At 40.8% G+C, this 19,853-nt stretch overlaps 1 protein-coding gene across 3 annotated transcripts in view; it reads right to left on the bottom strand.

The window, feature by feature from the left end:
• Nucleotides 1-19,853, bottom strand: part of PALLD (palladin, cytoskeletal associated protein) — a 356,788-nt gene that overhangs the window by 186,127 nt on the left and 150,808 nt on the right. For all 3 annotated transcript variants that reach the window (XM_053658067.1, XM_053658068.1, XM_053658069.1), the window contains exons 4-8: nucleotides 13,091-13,157; nucleotides 11,720-11,825; nucleotides 8,871-8,945; nucleotides 4,738-4,879; nucleotides 4,182-4,205 (exon numbers count right to left, since the gene is read on the bottom strand). In XM_053658067.1, coding sequence (XP_053514042.1) covers nucleotides 4,182-4,205; nucleotides 4,738-4,879; nucleotides 8,871-8,945; nucleotides 11,720-11,825; nucleotides 13,091-13,157 — 414 coding nt within the window. The remainder of the gene's footprint in view (nucleotides 1-4,181; nucleotides 4,206-4,737; nucleotides 4,880-8,870; nucleotides 8,946-11,719; nucleotides 11,826-13,090; nucleotides 13,158-19,853) is intronic.

Genomic DNA, 19,853 nt, shown 5'->3' with positions numbered 1-19,853 from the left:
GCATTATTATTTTATTACTAAACAACCACAATTATGGATGGATGTGTGCACCTGCTGGATACTGTGCAGCCCTTCTTGGAACCAGAATAAACACAGCCAGCCTCATGTCATGCTCCACATTGATTTTCCTGTGGTACTTACTTTTTTACCACACACATAGATAAAGAAGTCAGTTTCACAAAGACATGATGTCATAGAAAAGAATGTAGAGTGATCTAATGTTGAAACTCTGAACTATTCCAATCTAGTAGTTATCTCGTATGTCTATCAGATGTCGAGTATCACATGTTCACATGCAAAATTTCAGACATTACAGCACCTCCCCAGTCTCGTCGGGCATCTCAGGGCACCGTCATGCAACTTGGGAACCAGGGCTTTGATATAACCCACTTTTGTTCAACCCACCATCCTAATCTGCATTTGCATTAAGTTTTTAACTATGTACACTCTACTGGAATCTCAACAAACACCCTCACCACAGCCCTCCTGCACCTCGGCACCTTAGTATACCAAACCAAGTATCATCTACTTCACATTATGCATTGCAGAACCAGAACATGGACTTGACATTGGTGAGTAGGGATTCACACTGCAAGTAATTCTTTCAGTATGAATGAACAGAATAGGAGACACCATACTGTCACATGTGTAATCTCCAACCAGTAAGAGACTTTTTTGTATTTCAAGTTTGCATGCTATTAGACAATGCTCTAAAAGTAACTCAATACAATCAATCTATGGCTGTTTTCAGGCCGTTGAGTAAGGGCCTGAGTATTAATGGCTGTCAAATGAGTCTTCTGTGCTGTCTGCCCACCCCATCCCCCCAGAGCAGGCTTTGAAGGATCCAATCAGTGAAAAGTCAGAATGTCAAAGGAGAGGCCCAGAGCAGGTAATATGACAAACGGATGTTGGTCTTAGGTAAGCTGACTAGCTATTAATTCACAAAACAGTCTGAAAGGATTTGTGATGTAAGCTGACTTCTGTCTAGACAGAGAAGGGAGTGTAAAACATATTAGGCAGATGCAACACAGTAGTGACAAGAAAAACCTGTTTCAGTTGCACAAATGCATTTGGAGGGAGTTTGCCAGGTTCTTCTTTATCTAACGATCTAACTCCTATGGGGTTAGATCTAGGTCCTAGGGAATTTCAATTTTATTCCTGGAGCTTTAAAACGTACGACACAGGAATAAGAAATAGAAGTGAAGAAAAAAGATGAAAAGGATGAGGGAAGAAAATGTAGAAAGTGGGGAGAGAGGGAAGGAAGGAGGGAGGGAGCGGGGAGGTAGAAAGAGAGAGAGAAAGAAACAGACTGACTGAACGCTAGCCAGAGAGGAGAGAGCAGGAGTGAATCTGTCAGAGGAAAAGAAGAGAGGGTAATAAAATCTGAATGCTTAAATATGTTCCTGAATTTCAAAGGCTATTTATGTTTCAGCATTTGGAAAACATCACTGACCTAGTCCTATAAAATTTATCTCTTGCCTCAGATGTATTGTAGTCTTGTCTGCTTTTCTCCTTTCCACGTAACAGTGGCTGAAAAACAACTACCAGGAAAGCCAGTTCCTACATATATTTTATATAGTTGAATAGGTCAGTGGTCTACTGAATGGAACAGTCAATCGGGTCATTTAAGGCAAATAAACTGTTTAATAACACATTTTGTTTTTCCCTGATAATGCCAATGGTCAACTTCAAGGTCAAAGTAAGGAAAACATTTGAACCTAGTTTTGTCAGGCATGCCAAAACATTGTTTAAATACAAATATGTTTCAACATTTGCGTATTCTCAAGTTCTTACTCATAACGACTCACATAAAGAGTCACTGGAATAGTCATTCCTGTGTTTAAATTTTCTGTTTGTTTGCTTAAAAAACATGATCATGGATTTAATGCTATACACCGGTTTCAGGTTTCCCAAAGCAGAGCACTTGGATGCTCCACCATGAAAGAGGAAGGAGCAATCCCAGAAGTGCCGTGTTGTGGTAAACATGATCATGGCAAATTATCTAAGGTCAGGGAAAAGTAGTTGCATTTAGTTTTTAATAGCTTCTAGGGCATATTTTTAGCGTATTGACAGATTTGCTTGAAATATTTCTCTATCAAGAAATATCTGTTTTCAGCAAATGTTATTATTGTGGTTGGAATGGAGGAGTCTGTTTTCTTAAATGCTTTCAGATTTAATGAAAGGGAAAAGAAAAATAAGAGAATTCCATCAACATGGAGAGGAGAAGCTGTTTTATACATTACCCAGACCTGTGGTTTAAAAGGAAGGCCTTCCATAGATTTTTTCATGATTTCGCCACATTACACCAAAAGGCATTTCAGTAAGTTCTAGAGGTCAGATTATTCCAGGAAGCTCTTGAATACCAATTTTATGAAGTAATTCATGATCAAAACTATACTCTAGAAGCAAAACAGCAAACCATGACTGAGACCAGAGTGTCTGCAGTAGGAGGTGAAGGAGACCAAGATGGAGGAGTTGGAGGTAGGAGATGCGTCTCTTCTCCCTCCTCACCCAGATTTACTCCTTCTTAGCCAGTACATTGAGTGTTTTCAACTGTCGAACATGTACATACTCAAACACAAAACTATGCAGTTTCTAACAAGTGGTTTGAATTTTCAGAAGATGGTTAGTTTATGATTTTCCAACACAGATCGCGGGAGGCATTTCATAAATCATCACCAACTCTGCAGGTGAGGACAATGGATAACAACATGATGAAAAAGAGTTGCATGCATTCACTCAGAATCCAAAATTGCAACATCAAAAGCAGTCTTAATCTGTTCCAGTAGTAATGCTTTTATAATTTTTGGCCCAAGATTTTCAGTTTCATTTGTGCAAAAGGCATCAGAAGACAAAAATTACTCCATAGATTTGTTCACATGAAGTTTCTTGCAGATAAAAGAAGTATGTGGTTCTCTCTCTCTCTCTCTCAGTAGACACAAAAGATATGTCCCAATTCCCTATAGGACTTCCATATAAGCTCATGCAGTAGATTAAGTCTCAGAAGTTCCATGTATCAGGGAACCAGCATCATGCCACTTTATACAAAGACATATCACAGACAAAACACACAGCTGTGCATTTCCATGGTTCAGAAAGTGAATGCAGTGTCTGATGTGGTGACTGACACATTAAGTGGGTGACATGCTCTAGTTGTAACTCATGACAAGAAGGCACCAGATCAATTCTAGCTGCTCTCTAAGGATGTTACGCGGCATCCCTTAAACTCTGGAACCTAAGAGGATCACACTCTGCTTTCCATGATCCAATACCCAGATGTGAGAGGGTCAGGACTGATCGCAGTAAAGCTGCAGTAGCTCACACAAAACCTTCATGTTCTCAAAGAAGGGACAGATCAAGGTCACGGCTCCTGAGGGACATATGGTAGGAAGGATCTGCTAGATGCTGAAACAGAGGCACAGATTTGATTGTATACCTTTTGGTAAGAAGTGAAAGCAGTGACTTTGCTTATGGGAAAACTACTAAGAAAATAGTCCCCAGGAGGATGGACTATGAAAAACCTAGGCAAAACTTTTGGTTCCCTTTACAAGCATCATTTTTGTCCATGAGGAGTTGAAAATACATAAAAAGTCTGAGGCCAGTTGGAGCCGACGCTTCTGGCTAACACAGTACTCTGATGAGGTCAAATGACCTAGTGATTAAGCAAGATACTAGGGCAAGGTGGCTTTCTTCATGCCTGTAGTATAGTAACATTTTATGGCTTAGCACACATAAAGGAGAAATGCCTGCTGGTCAGTGCTGCTTATATCTTTGGGCTGCTCTCATGCAAGACACATTTTTATGCTGGGGAGTCTGGATGTCAGTGGGTTTTGGTCAGTACAAGTATGCAGCGGATTGTTCTTTTTTACTGGAATTTTAGGAGGATGTTTTTTCATCATTAGCTTAGTTTACTTTCTGAGTATAAAAGACTGTATTTCAGAAAGCCTTAAGTCACTGAGCCTGACCTTCTTGTCTGAGTGGAACTTAATGTTTTACTAATAAAGAAGTTGATGTAAAACGCAGTGCACAGACCCCATGATAAAGAAGATATTGTCTTGAAGGGGGTTTCACATTTCCAGGGAACTGCAAAAACATTGTTCTGCTTGTGGCTTTGAAACAGAAACAAAGAACTATTGAAACCCAAAAGATACATTACCAAAGGAGGGGGAAAAGCTTCTTACCAGGTTCAGCTGTAGATCTGGGTTCTGTTTGCCACATAAGAAAAAAAGTAAATAAAAATGGAGTATTAGAATGGGTTCCGTTCAATATAAAGCAGCCAGTCTTTTCCTATTACCTCGTCTAGGGCATGTCTGTTGAAATGTTGTAGATGAATCATAACACCAAGACAGTAAAGTGATAGACCAATTTACATTTCTACAAATACAAAATCTTGAATTCTAGTAACAGCTTACACTAGGAAGTTATTTAAACTGGAATTCATAGAAGGTCTTATAGAAGCCTGTAAGCCTCTTAAAAGTATTTGCCCAACTTTGAGTTCAAAACTACATGTGCATTTTTCCCTAAAGAAAGAACATATAACTTTCCCCAGAGTTTTAAGGGGGTCCATCAGTGAGCACCCCAGCTTCAATTTACTGGACCCTCCCATTGGCCACATATCTCCTCACCTTTCTGTGAAAATGGGAATTAGTTCGTCTAGATGGCTAAACCCTTGCTGATTTTTCTGAAGCTCGAGAGAGGACAGTGGTTGGGTTTGGGAGAACGGGCACCTCTCCTTACTTTTCTGCAGAATGCGGAAGTCTGGGGAGTCCTGGATCTCACTGCCTTGTCGGAACCACTTGACCTGCAGAGGCGGTGCCCCGCGGACCCTGCACTCCAGGACCACCACCTGGCCCTCGGATGCGGCTGTGTTGTGCAGTTCCTGAAGTTCAAGAAAAACACTGCCCATCAGACTTCTCACAATCTCATAACAGAGAATAAAACGTCCAAATCTCACAGAAAAAAATGGGAAACTTGCGTCCTAAAAGAATTATTACTAACTCAGAGGAGGATAAGTACCTTTAAATTCATTCATCGTCAGCTTTTCATAATCTCTGTATGATCAAATGAGTGTGGTTTACCACTGGGCCTGTAGAAATTCTGCACCTGTCTGCAAATTTATTGACTCTTTTGTATGTACATGCTTTTACAGTAACAGCTGTTACCTTTCTTTACATTTAAGAGTAAGCAGGTGGGATGCAAACTTCTTAAAACAATTACACACCTTATGGAGGTGGCTTCCCAGGGAAAAACCAGACAGGAGGAGAAAAAAGACGTGTTATTTGTCTTCACACACTCCAACCTTTTCCCCCGCCACCTTGGCCCAACCAGTCCCCAGTGTCAGGTGCACTAAGACTAAGGGTTTTGGTTATTTTCTCATTTTGAGGTTCTGAGTAGAATCTTTAAAAATGCAGCACTCTTCTCTTGCTGACCTCGTTTCCTCCTCCCTTGCCATTACCTTGGCTGCGCCCCTCCCACTCCCCCTCCAGACCAGGGCATTTTTACAGTCCAGCCAGTTAGGCAGTAATTTGGCTTCACAGATACAAAGAGGTACAGCTTTTATATCCTGGTTATTAGATGTCAAAAGCGTAATATTTCCCTTCCATATGTCCCCTCTCTACCTTCCTCCTCCTCCAGGACTACTCAGCCATGGGGCCTGCCTAAACTTTTGACTAAACTTCTGACTATAGAGTATTGGCTGGGATACCAGGTAGGTAGAACTCTCAAAGTAATTCAAGTAGGAAGTCAAATAATTCACCTACTCATAGACCAAAAGCAAAAACATTCACATTAGGAAGTGTGTGTTTTTCTGTTTTGGTTTTATTTTGTTTTGAAATTATCTGAAAACACAACAAACCATGGGCTGGGAAAAACCTATCCCACAGCAAAGGGTCTTCGGTGCTAAAGAGCAATGGAAATTCTCACGCTCATGCTGCTGGTGGAAGAATTACAGGAGTCTGGTGTGAAGTCTGGGAAGGACTTTGATAGGAATTCTGGTGGTTAAGAATGTCTTCAAGTGAAAACGTTAAGATTATTAGCTCTTTCTGATTGCATTTTTCTCTCCCACCTTATTTTTAATTGTAGAAAATCCCTGGCTTCAATTGACTTTTGCTTTCTGATTGGGTCCAGAAAGAGATAATTTAGTGGATCATAGCAGGGAGGTGTTGCTCATGGGGCCCAGCATGTGAGGATTAATTATTAAACACCCCCAGGCTTGTCCGGGAAGCTATCTACAGTAGATGACCAGTGGTACACAAACATCCTTCAATTCTGAGCTCACAGACACCAAAGGAGACTCTGAATTCTTCCTAGGATTGCGTGCTTCGTTCAAACATCAGAAAGTCAGAGATGTATAAATGGGTAGATGCCAAGGATTTGAAGCACTTAACACAGCATAGCCATTCCAAGATTGCAATTTGGCTCCTCCAGGAGCAAACTTTTTCATCTTGGCAAAAGTCACAGCTGAGCAAAGCCATTAGGGGACTTGTAGGAACATAAAGAGAAGCCTTGAGGGAGACAGAGCCAACCATTAGAGGTTGTACTTAGCAATTTGGATCATCTATTCAGGGTAGCATTTGTGACCCCTGATGTTTTAGGGTCTATAAAGGACATCTGTGGATATATATCAAGTATACATGACACTGTGATCCCTAAGAAGGGTCCAAGTATTTGGAAAGCAATGCCACACGGTGCTTGTTGCTTTCCCGGCCTCATGCGTGTCCCTAATATTCACAGTTCCACAGGGCACACAAGTTCTGTGGCTCCAGGCAAGCCCAGTGGCCTGCAGGCAGAAGTGCTGGCTGTGCAACCTGGGAATGTTCCCCAGAGCAGCATGAGAAAATAGATGGAGGCACCCCTTGGGCTGGCAAAGCCCACCTGCCATCACTGTCAACCACTGTGCCCAAGAGAAAGGCCAGAGAAGGCACTGAGGTCAACGAAGCACAGGCTAACTTGAGTGCCAGGTATCAGCAGATTCACTCCCTAAACCTGCCTCTCCAGTAATCACAGCCCAGGTGCACAGAGGACCACGCAAGGCAGAAAGAGAAGTTGCACAAAGGGAAAAGGGAAAGAAAAAGAGGTGCAAACAAGACAGACGTCTCGTAGTCCAGGCACAGGAAGTGGCATCTCTGGAGATGCCTGGCGAGGGTGCTGAGTTGCCCACTACTCTACAGTTTAAGATTTTAAATTCAATGTTGATAAAAATGTAGACTTTTGTTCTACCTTTCCTTTTATGAAGCTAACACAGAGTGCTGCATGGTTCTCTTTTGGGAAAGGGGGAAGCACCACTAATGGAATGTCAGCGTCACAGAAGCTGGATCCCACAAAACATGGTTTTGCGTCTGGCGTTTGAGGATGTCTCCTAGGGCCAGGAGGCGTTCTGTGACACTTCCCCATGCCAGGCCACCGTGGTTGAAGCCTGGTGGGGAACTGGAGTAAAATCTTGCAATCTCTCTTTTTCCCTGACACCACCAGCATGGGACTTTATTTTGCTTAAAGCAAGAGGTGCGTTGAGCCTGACATCCCCCACATCAACCGTGACTTAGGCAGTAATACATCAGGGAACATGGATCTTCTGGTGATGGTCTCCTTGAGACAAATCTCCTTGAGAAAAGGTCTTAAACTACATAAAAATATGAATGTACCTCTCTGCAAACCTTTCCTGTTCTAAGCATCAAAGGACAACTTCCCTGGCTGTTTGCAGTGTGACACTGGATTTGGTAGGGTTTTACATGACTTTCTGTTTGGTAGTTTACCCAGGAGGGGACTTTGAAAATTTTGCCAACTATTATCATTTTTGCCTGTGTCCTACAGTAAATGGTCTGTTTATAAAAAGTTCTTGAATAAAGTTGGATACAGGCTGGCTTAGAAGAAAAAAATCATTTCCTACATGAAGAAAATGAAAATGCTCTTCTCTACTGCCTCACAGAAGTTTTTAGAGATTTGCTCATCACGCTTTAGTTCCCTTGGCATGGAGTCTTGTGAAAAGTATGAGGCCGAAATCTAATTTAACATTTTTCACCTCTGTTGCAGTCCTTTTTCACCCAGAGGTTTGCAGGTTCCTGTAGGTATTGGAGTAAGTTCTATTCTGATGACTCATTAATTGGTCTAGCTTTGTGCAGCTCCATGCTCTCCTAACACTACACATTCAGGAGGTTGTGATGGCTCAGAGGGCGAATCCCTCCCCTTCCCTACCACTACCTTATTTTTCTACTTCAGGGGTGTTTTGGCTCTTCTTAGCATTTATTTCTTCCATTAAACTTTTAGAATCCAATCACCAAATTTAGTATTAAACAAATAAACATAAGAAAATCACTGAAAATTTAGCTAGATTTGCATTAAACTTATAGATCACACTGGGAGTCATGATTTCTTTAGTCTACCAGCCCACAGGCATGACGCATCTCTCCATTCGAGGTGGAGGCGGGGCAGAGAGAGAAGATGTGCTCTTTACATGGAAGCATTTCTGAGGTGAGTGGTTGTCCAATGAAATGAATGTCATTCATTCAGCTTGGCAATGCAAAACACCAACTTAGAACACAGTAAAAATTAGTCATTAAAACAATCTCTATAAAGGTTTCTGGGTTTTCCAAGCAATATCTTAGACAGAATTTTGTTTTATTTTTTCTGTCTTGGCCTTTCCACTGTCCTTTGACCTCTATCAGGTCACTGACCTTGCCCACATTTATTTGGCCCATCCTAAGCTCCCAGTCACATGGCCATTGTTCAGTACATAACTACTGAGCCCCGAAGGTAACCATGATAATTAGTCTACTGATCTGTTTTAATTTTTCAAGACTGCTACACGAAGCCACATGAGAGTGGAATGACAGCACCAAAACAAACACAGAGAATGTGACTTGCAGATGTCGGACCTTTGTAAAAACAGGAGGAAAGTAGGCGGAAGTGGTTCCATCAGGTCTGCAGAGATACGAGGTTGGACTGTGAACCTGAAAAAGCAGAGACACATAGATCAAATGCTAAATACATACATTGCGGAAAAGATGGACTGGAGAAGCCTCTCATTATTAAGATCGCTCCACATGAACGAGATGAGTGAATGAAAGTCTCTCCATGCATTGCTTTGCTGATCTCCTCTCACAGGCACTGTCTGCTTCCTCACCGCACATCTGGTACTGCTGTCTACCCCAAGGGATGTTCAAGGCGAAGTCCCCTGGTTCCTCAGGGATCCGTGAACTGTTAAATGCTGTTACCAAACGGATTTCTGTGTGTGGGACTTCGGCAGGGGCCTCTTTAAAAGCTCTCACAGACAACTGTGTTTTATTTTTTCAATATAGTCTGGATTCTTTGAATAAAAAGCACAAGTTACTGGCAGTGGAGGGCAAATTATTAAACATCTACCTATCTCAATTTTAACTTGCATACTTTTTTGATATAGATAGGGATTATAGAAAGGAAAAGGGATATATATTTTTTTCTTGATGTAAAGAAAACAAAGGTGCTAAGGATTTCAGAAGAGTGAATGAAAAATGTTTGAGTACATCCATACATTTTCAAACACTCTGGATTTATTCACTTCTCTATAAGTGGTTACTAGTTTTTTAACCTAAGATGGTGGTGATCTGATATTATCTGTCCAGATATAATGGTGCCAGAGGGCATCATTGAGAAAGGTGGCAGAGTGGTGGTGAGGCTACCATGGTCATGGGCCTTGTTCATTATCCTTGTAAGACTTTCCACAGGCTTATTTTTCAGGAGGCCTGGGTAATAGAGAATATATGAACACATATAGCATAGTACTTGTGCTATAAACATATAGTATTTAGTCTGTGCCAGGCATTGTTCTAAGAGTTATATGGAGATTAAGTGACTGCATCCTCATGACAATCTTGAGATGGATGGCATTATTATCTTCATTTTACAAATGAGAAAATAGGCATAGAAAACTTATATTACTTGTTCTAGGTCCCTTAGTAAGTGGTTGAACTGGGATTCAAACCCAGGTAGTATGAATCCAGGGCATCAACCTTTATGTCACCTTGCCTATGATAATGCAATGGAGTTTCTCTGAGCACTTCATTCTCCCAACTATACAAGTAGGATATATGACCTTCAATTCGGTGTTCCTGTAAAATTTAAACCATTTTTAAACATACTGTTTACATTACTATGATACTTACATATTTGGATGCACACGTGTCTTTCTGCTTTTAGGCTTCTGTGTTATACCTTAATACAGTCTATCATATTCAAGGGTTTCATGTGTATACTTCTTGTTTCCCACGCAGTTTGTAAACTGTTTGGGAACAGGGCTGGTGCTAATGTATTCTCTTCTGTTGTGAAATGCCTAACACAGTGCTAAGTACTGATTAAATGTTTATCAATACTTAAATAGGAAACATCAAAAAATTCACTGATGTAATCAGATATATTTCTATAAATTCCACTATCATTTCGGGGTTTAAAGGAAATGCCTACAATATATGCCACATCCAAGTAACTTATAATGGTTGGTTCTTTGCAAGTTTATGAACTGAGATTTTTTTCTCTACTGTCTGCATAGCATGCATGTTGCAGAGGATACGACACTCACCTCTAATTACTAAACTACCTCTGAGTGCTCCACAGATAGGGGGCAGCCCACAAAACACACTTAACATACTTCTGAGTATGGCGTGAGTGTACAGCTCAAGAGTGTGGGGGGAAGCCTTTTGTGGGTGCTGCTTTTAAAGAAACTCATCACAGCACAAAGGCAAAGTAACGTGCATTTTAGTTAGAGATATTCCGATTATAATAAAATTACTTAAAAAAATTAGTATAGTTGGTGTTTGCAAAGTAAACTTACTATACTTTCTTTCCAGTAGTTTAGTACCATTGTTCTTTCTTGGATGAAGCAGTTTTACAATGAAATAAAAGCAAGATAAAATGCATGGTAAAGTCAAGGATTTGAATTTTGTTTTCTTATTATCTGTTTAGTGCTTAGAGCAGAGGTGTCAAACTCATTTTCACCAGGGGCCACATCAGCCTTGCAGCTGCCTTCAAAGAGCCAAAATAATTTTAGGACTGTATAAATGTACCTACTCCTTAACCGTTAAGGAGTTAGAATTACATTTGACCCTTGGAAGGCAACCATGAGGCTGATGTGGCCTCCCGTGCTTCAGTGACCAGAGGGAAGAGGGGAAGGAATTTCAGGGGAAAAAGGGGAAGGATTTACAGGAACAAGTATAAAGGACACATGGACGACAACTAAGGGGGTAGAAATGGGAGGGAGGTGGGGAGCACTGGGGAGGGGTTGGCTGGGATGGGAGTAAAAAACAGAAAACTGTACTTGAACAATAATTAAATAAATTTAAAAAAATGACTTTGACACCCCTGGCTCAGAGGATGAGAATGCTTTTGTTGGTATGCGGACTTCTCTTGCCTTCTCACTTGTTTAAATGAGATAGTGAGTTTGGCTATAGACATAAGAGAACACACAAGTGGGGGGAAATCAAACAGTCATAGATCAGATAGGTAGGGTTTTATCAGGTCACTGGCTGTCAGGGAGGTTCCCAATGGAAATGCAGATGTTGCAGGAATTTGTGGTGTGCCTTTGATTTTTTGTGGATCAAAAGGAAGAACTTTACCCACCATTTTTTCTCCCAGTTGTATTTGTACTTAGAAACTATTTCAAGGTTATGGAATAGTAAAATCGAAGTGACATTCTTTCAATCCAGAAGCCTACTAGTGGCCCCGCTCCCTCGGGCCCTGGTCACAGGCTCACCTGCTGCACAGGGACAGACAGCGGCTGGATCACCGCTGTGGTCACGCCGGTCTTTGGAGATGACGATCCTATTGTCAGGGACACAGAAGTTGTTTTCTTCTGAGCTCTGGAAAACAGGGAGGAAAGTGTTCAATCAGAATCTTTTTTTAAAGCAGGAATTACTCTTTAAAGCTTTTCCATAGAATAGCCCAGCTACTTTCTGTGGACTTCAGTGGCTTCAACTCTCAAGTGCTTCAGAAATGGGAACAGTTGATACAGCTGTGGCTGATATATGCACATAATGAACCTCAGAGATATTAGCAAAATAAACACATGGATAAAAGTAGCTGTAGCAGCCACCGTCAGTGAGCGTAAAGCACTGACCTTGAAAATCTTGAGAGAAAACAAAATTCTTAGAAAAAGTCTAATCGTCAGCAGCAAGAAGATATTTGAAATCTACAGGATTAGGGTTCTATATTTAATTCAATGTTTTGGTGGTCTATTTTCAGTGCAGCAGCTGTTCATTGTTCTGGATCTATATTTTGTTAAGTTGAGAGTGTCTTGAAATTTTTGTCTTTCTCAGTGCATAGAAGTCAGTGAGGTGCATAAGAGACAAAGGTTAAGAGGAATTGGTTTCTAGATCCTGTTTTGTTCGCTCATTGGCTGTGGAATCCCAATCAAGTCACGCAACTTCCTGAAACTTGAGATTCTTGTCTGAAGGAACAAGTGCCAGAGTACCTATACGATCTTATTAAGGTCTCTTTAGCATTAGCATTTGGTGATTATTTGATGTTGAATGCATACAAGTGTTATGTATTCCTAACACTTGCATGATAGTGTATGTATATATACTATCGGGTCAAAAGAGTTTGTTAACACAGTCTCAATATTCATAGACTTTTCTAGAAAACTGACAGATTTTATCTGATTTTTTGGAAAACAAGATATTAACATTTTACTAATAATCCATGTGTCTTTGTAGGAAGAACTAAATTTTGAGATTTTCATGACAAGATCAAAATAGAAAGTCTTTATTCAAATAGAAACACATTGCTGGCCCAACAAGATATTTTTCAGTTTATGTTAACTACATCGACCCTCATTTATTTTGAGTAATTTAATAAATTTTCTCTCAGTATGACTTATCTTTTCATAAATTTATAACTTATCTTTGAAACTAGCATTATATATGTTTAGATTTTGGCATATCGATGATGAAAGGAAGATTTCAGAGCTCAAATCCATAACTTAAAAATTATGCTCCAAGTTCAAGTATTTGATCTGATCGACATCAGTTGACCTTTTCCTTGAAAGCACAAGACGGTGGCTTCATACCCCCACGATCCTGCCACCAGTCTTTGCTGTGTAACTGATGAAATTGTAAGTACTTACTGTGGCATAGCTCCAGGTTTTGATAGGAAAGCTAAACTTTCACTGTCAGAATCTGTTGAACTGGCACCTGAGAGAGTTAAAAATAATAATAAAATTAAGATGTGAATAGTATCTATAATTACTTCAAAGAATAATGTTCTTTATTTTAAAACAACATAGTCTGCTTTGAAATAGAGAATGATTCAGGCTGTTTTTACTTGGACTGTATCTTCAGAAAATCATTTGAAAAAAGAAAAAAACTACTATGAAAAGCTTTCTTCAAAGCAACAATGTTCTTAATGCCAGATTTATTATTAGTTTCATTTTTTATCATTTTGGCCATCACAGCCATACTTTTAAATGGCTTCTGAACTCTGAAATAAATTTCAGTGTGTCTGTGGGCAAAACATTCATGGCTTCAAACTTTAACCATTTCCCAGGAGACTTAATGGTGTGGATTATTAATGTCTTCATCACTCATTAATTAGGAAATGCTTTCTGATTCTTGGACAAAAAGGGCTCATTCTTATATAAAAGGCTCTCTGATTCTGGATCATGCTTTCCCACATTCACTCGCCTCATTACTGTTTTTGAATTAAGGGTCAGATTTTTAGTCAAAATGCTTACTGTACTTACATTTTAATCCTCATACACTTTGTGATAAGAGATTTGAGGTGACACTTAAAATAACTGTAATGGTTAAAAGTATATTCTTGATATTTCCTTTATACAACTTGAATTATTCAAATTACCTATTTTAAAAATATTTTAATGTACAATAATGCATGCTTATGGAAAAGTAACAAAATAGCCTAGAATTGTGTGATACTATAGTGAAGAAGTAACTTCGAGTAAAGAAGTAAAGCAGTTGGTACCTTCCCTAATGACATGCTTCATATATTAGCAGCCTGCTGTGTGTTTTCAGATAAATTTAATGTATCAACATACATACATTTATACACATAATTACAAAAATGGAATCCCACTATATAAATTCTTTGCAATTAGTTATTTTTGCCTACCAATACATTTAGAATAGATACATTTACTGAATTCTCTTGGACGGCTGCCTCGTGTTCCTTCCCAGGACTATAGTACATTTTTCCAGCCTTTTATTGATGTGGAAACCATCATGCTTAGGTAATTCTGCTGGAATGTTTGCTGTCCCTTCCCATTTATTTCGATAACTACCGCCTAGTCCAGGCTTTCTTCACCTACTTCCTGGACCACCACAATAAAGTCTTATCTGCTCTTCCCATTTCTCGCTCTTCCAAACTTGTCTTCGCTCTCTGTCACCTTAATGTTCTTGTCTTCCAGAACCTCCTGAGTGTCCACATCATGTAACCCCAATCCAAAGAGTTGAACATCCTCCCTGGTGCACATTCCACTAGGTAATGGGAACACAACAGTGAAGAAAACAAACACACGCACCTGCCTTGGCAGAGGTTACATTCCTTTGAGAACATGAACGATAGATAAGGTAAGTAAATATAGTATGGCGGTGAGTGAAATGAAAAGCCAGAAAGCAGGGTGGGGGCGCTGGGCACAATGGGAAAGCAGTGGGATGCAGTTCTAAGGAGGGTGGAGAGGAAGGCTCCACCAAGACGGGGACTTTAAGTAAATGAAGATCTGAAGCTGGGACGGGCTTTCCCTTCTTGGTCTTTTCTGGGCACTGTACTTCTAGTTACATTACTCATCTTCGTAGGAAACTCCTACCCAGCCTTTTCTTGATATTCTGTCTTTTAAGATCAGCCCTGTCATTTTTCTGAGCTCTGTCTTCTCTGAACTACTGTTTTGTTTGCATACCACTTAAAATATTGTATCTGCTAGAAAATTATAAGTTCTTTGAGAACTGAATTGGTGTTAGGAAGGGAACTACCAATTTCTGAATACTTGCTATTTGCCTGGCAGTCTGCTAGGCACCTCATGGCATTTAATTATTATAATAATGAAACTCACTAAGAGGTTAGTTATATCCAATTACAGATGAGAAAATTGAGGAACCAAGAGGTCAGGTAATTTGCATAATGCCACGTAACTAGGAAGCAGCGGCAATGAGATTTGCACTTGTGTGTTTGGAACTCATGGTCCACGACTTGCTCCCTTCCACATGAGCTCCGTGTGCCGTGCACATCTGTATTCCTCTGAGGGCTCAGCTTCATGCCTTGCTCATGAAGGCAGTTAAAGGCAGGCCGTTAACTTCTGGTGGAATGAATGAGTGAATGGAACTAAGGAATAGCAAAGCTTCTTGGGGGACAAGGAGTCGACTGGGCAACTAGAGAAGAACAATATCTTGGTGGCAGGGGAGAGGGGGGAGGGATGGTGGGAGGCAAGTCTAGAAACAAAGAGTGAACTACCAGGGCCAAAGTGAGGCATCTAGGCACTGGGAAGGGTGAGTGGGAAAATCAGCTCTGCCGGGGGAGTTGAGAGAGCAGGGGGAAGCAGAGCAAAACAGACAGCAAACCATCTAAAACGGGTGACGGAAGGAGGAAGTTTGACTGGGCTGAGGAGATGAGAGCTGAGTGGGGGGAAAACCAGTAGACCCAGCAGACTTCAGTCATGGTAACCTGAAGGAGACCTGTTTACTGGAATAGCGGCAGTGTTAAGGAGAGGCCTGCAAAATCTCCCAGGAATTACCAGACACTCTCCAAGTGGCCTGAAATTAGGAAGAAAAGAACTATTTTTCATATCATTCCAAACATTTAAATCATTTTTTAAAAAAAATCCCCCATGATTACCTCTATTTAGAAAAACATTCTTTTTAAATTCTCTTTTGCTACCTTTTTCCAGCTGATGTTCAGAGAAAGGGAAAGGATCAGAAAAAAGTTGGCGTCCCCTGAGAAGACATTTGCTAGTCTTTGCACACCTGTCCAACCCTTGTGAAATCTCAATGTCACCTTCTGTCTCAGGTGTCAGAGCGGCTCCTGCAGATGGCAGCAGATCAGATCTCCCCATCTGTGCCAGCAGGCTCCCTTCCTGCCCCTCAGGGCAACCCTCTCCTCTTCTGCCTCCTCCTTTTTGTCATCTGCTCTGCACCTGCCTTCAGGAAACACCACTCCTGTCTCAGGTTAACATTTTTCTCTGTATTTATCAAACCATCACTTTCATTGCTTTATGTAGGCGCCAATCTCAAGGCGGCACACGTTCCCGCCCTTGCAATTACTCTCCACCTGTGCGTCAGCTGCGAACCTGCTCGAATGCTGTTTCTGCACCGCCTCCCACACGGAGTGAAGGGATCACGGGCTGATCATCTTCGCTCTGCTCTCAGGGTGAAGTGTAGGGGAAGCGTCACAAAAAGACGAGTCTTTTGTCTTGACTGTGAAAGTGGCCCCTTTCTGTTTTTAAAACTTATCCAATTTAATCCTTCCTTGTAGGAAAAGAGCCCATAAAATGCACAATAGCAAAAATTAAAGAAAGAAATCATTTGCAATATATCCACTTATATACTTTGGAGCACATGCTCCTGAAGTTTATGCCTGTGTACATAAAAAATAGTAAAATATATATTTAAAGGATGACAATGCTATCGCACTGTCCAATTATTGTTTTCCTTGAATTTAATGCATGTCAATAAATAAACATGTACTTTTATAGTTTTCTAGTGGTTGCTTCAAACTCATTTGTGTGGATTTACCATAATTTTATTATTCCACTATTAATGGATATGTGTATTATCTCTATTTTTTAACACATTGCCAGGAAGGTGTGTAAAGTAGCAATGTATCAAAATGTCCATTTCTTCATACTCATGAAATTACTGTTTTTAATTATTTTTACTTTTGCCAATCTGGTATCTTCCATAATTAAAAAAAAACAAATTAGATATAAATTATACAGCTTCGACTTCAGGAAAAAGGATGTCTTCATAAGAGTAGGTATCAACCATTAAAAAATTATACTCAGTGGATTGAGCACAGGCCTGTGAAGCAAAGGGTCATTGGTTCGATTCCCAGTCAGGGCACATGCCTGGGTTGCAGGCCAGGTCCCCAGGAGGGGACACATGAGAGGCAACCACACATGGATGTTTCTCTCCCACAATTTCTCCTTCTCTTCCCCTCTCTCTAAAAATAAATATTAAAAAAATTATACATGTATGTGTACATTTTTTAAACCCTGAATGAGAATCTCATCATGGAATTCATCCTTTTGTACATGTTTTGGCTTTCAAAACTTAAGGGCTAAGTCCACCCTGCCTCCATTCCTCACTTTTCTCCCTTCCTTCTTTTGCAGCTGCTGTAATTACCGGCATGGCAACCATCATTCAAAACCTTCAGAAAACGTGAGTGTAAATTCTGTTGCCACTGCTTTCTAGTTACATGACCTCATGCACATTACTTAACCTCTTAGTTCCTCAACGGTTTTTTAAACAAAAATAGGTTAATTTAAAAAAAAAGGTACAATAGAGGATACAGAATAAAATGTACACATACAAAACACAGGACAGTGGAATTGCATATGATTTTTATGCTTTATTTTTAATCTATGTTTTAGATTGTAAAAATCAAAATGTCCTTTTTTTTTGTAATAATAATGATAGCTCCCACCATGTGCCAGGTCAAAGCAATTAACTCACTCAGTCTTTATAACCATCTAATTTCCTCCAGACAGAGACTGAGAAACTGAATTCAGAGACAGGAAATGACTGTTCAAGTTCACGGTGCCGGAACTAGGCTAGGCAGAAAATATTGGGAAGAATGACCCAACCTGGGCTTACATGCCTTCAGCTTGTCTTAACACATTTTCAAGAGCTGGCAGAAGAAGCCGTATGTTCAGAGAGGCTTTTTCTCGCTGGGACCAACAGGAGCAGCTACTTAGGTAACATCTTAGCAAGCATCAAAATGTCACTTAACAAGGGCATGTGGTTTATCGGATTATTCCAGGAACTGAGAACCTACAAATAATACCAAACAGAATCTGCCAACACGCATCAAACTTGAGTATTCCTGCCCTGCCCCCACCTTTTTAATGTCGCTCTGCCCTCTTCTCCATCGGACCCAGCTCCTCACCCGCAAGGCCCAGTTTAATCTACCTTCCCTCAGCCCGCACTCAGAACCATTACTCTGTCCCCCTTGGAGCGCCGAGAGCTGTGACGATCTGTGTAATCCACTTCACAGTCAGGAGGGGTGGAAACGTGAGATGTATTTGTTTTGTATGTTTACATTTACCTTTCCTATGTACATCCTGAAATTCTTGAGACTGTCTTGGCACCATGTAGTCCTGGAGAGTACCTCCCTCACCTCCTAGCTCTCGTGTGGGCCAGATTCTGCTTCCTAATTGTGCTCTTATTCTCCCTCCATTTTGCAAGACCTATGTATTTTTTTCTCTTGGATTATTTTCACTAGCACATAAACTCTATTAATTATGGTATGAAAACAAACAAACATACAAATAAACTGCCCCAAACCATCTTTCTTTTCAAACAATTGCATGTGTGGGAAACAAAAACACTAACTTGAAAAGATATCTGCACCACCGTCACGTTCATTGCTACCTTATTTACTGTGGCAAAGATGTGGGACCAACCTGAGTGTCTTCCATGGATGGATGGGTAAGAAAATGTGAGATACACACACATACACACACACAGAATATTACTCAGCTCCCCCCCCAAAAAAATTCTGAAATTCACAACCAAATGGGTGAACTCTGAGGGCATTACACTAAATACGTCAGAGAAAGCCAAACACCGTCAGATGTCACTCATATGTGGAATCTTAAAATAAAAATACAAAGCACAAACATAAAACCAGAGATACAGAGAATGTATTGGTGGCCACCAGAGGTAGAGGGTTGGTGAGGGGGTGAGATGGTTAAAGGAGATGGTTTGAAGAGGAACAAACTTCCGGTTGTAAGTCCCGGACGTGTAATGTGCAGCATGGCAACTACAGGGCATAAAACCGTGTTCTATTTTTGGAAGTTGCTAATAGAGTAGATCTTACAGATTCTCCTCACAAGAAGAAACAATTCCAACTACGTATGGTGATGGATGTTAACTAGGCTTACTGTGATCACTTTGCGACATGTACACCTAACATATCATTATATTGTCCACCTGAAACTATTGCTGTCTGTCAATCACATCTCAATTAGAAAACCTTTTTTGACCCCACAGTGTTTTGTACATAGAGGCCTATATCTCTGCTGGTATTTGAACAAGACATGCTCAACAATCTATTACTATTTATTGTTGCTTCTCCTTCCACATTTTGCTAACTTTTCTCAACTCATTGCATTTGATTGCTGGTCCTTTCTGGGTTGCCCAAATCCCTCTTGTTAAACATCCTCAGCTGCTATATACCCAGTGGTTTCCTCCTGTCCTCACCTGACTGGACCCTCAGCAGCAGTGGACAGAGCTGGCATCACCCTGCTTCCTGAAACACTCTCTCATGCCTCCCCCGAAAACACACACTCTGCCTGGTTTCTCTGCATGGTCGGTCCCCAACCCCAGGGACTCTCCTTCTTACTCTCCTTCCCTGGCATCTCCCCCTCTTGGAATTCCCACAGGAAGGACGAATTTTCCAGGCTCAGACCTGGTTCTCTTTCTCTCCCTCGCTACCCCCTTTCTCCCTGATAGGCCTGTCCAGTAACACGCTCAGTCCCATAGCTCATCTGCCATCGACAGCCTGACACCCCCAAATGTTTTACCCACCCTGAGCCCTCGACTACTCTCCTATGTCCAATCACTAACTTGACAGATCCACTTGGCTATCTAAATAGGGGTTTCGAATGTAGCGTGTTCAAAACACATCACTTCCCTCCCACTGTCCCCGACCCTGTTCCTCCC

The sequence above is a fragment of the Artibeus jamaicensis genome, unplaced genomic scaffold (genome assembly GCF_021234435.1).
Source record: "Artibeus jamaicensis isolate MK-2021 breed Jamaican fruit bat unplaced genomic scaffold, CSHL_Jam_final scaffold_537, whole genome shotgun sequence".
In the NCBI taxonomy this organism is placed as follows: Eukaryota; Metazoa; Chordata; class Mammalia; order Chiroptera; family Phyllostomidae; genus Artibeus; species Artibeus jamaicensis.
The sequence above is the reverse complement of the archived record's forward strand: the minus strand, read 5'-3'. Positions and strand labels throughout refer to the sequence as shown.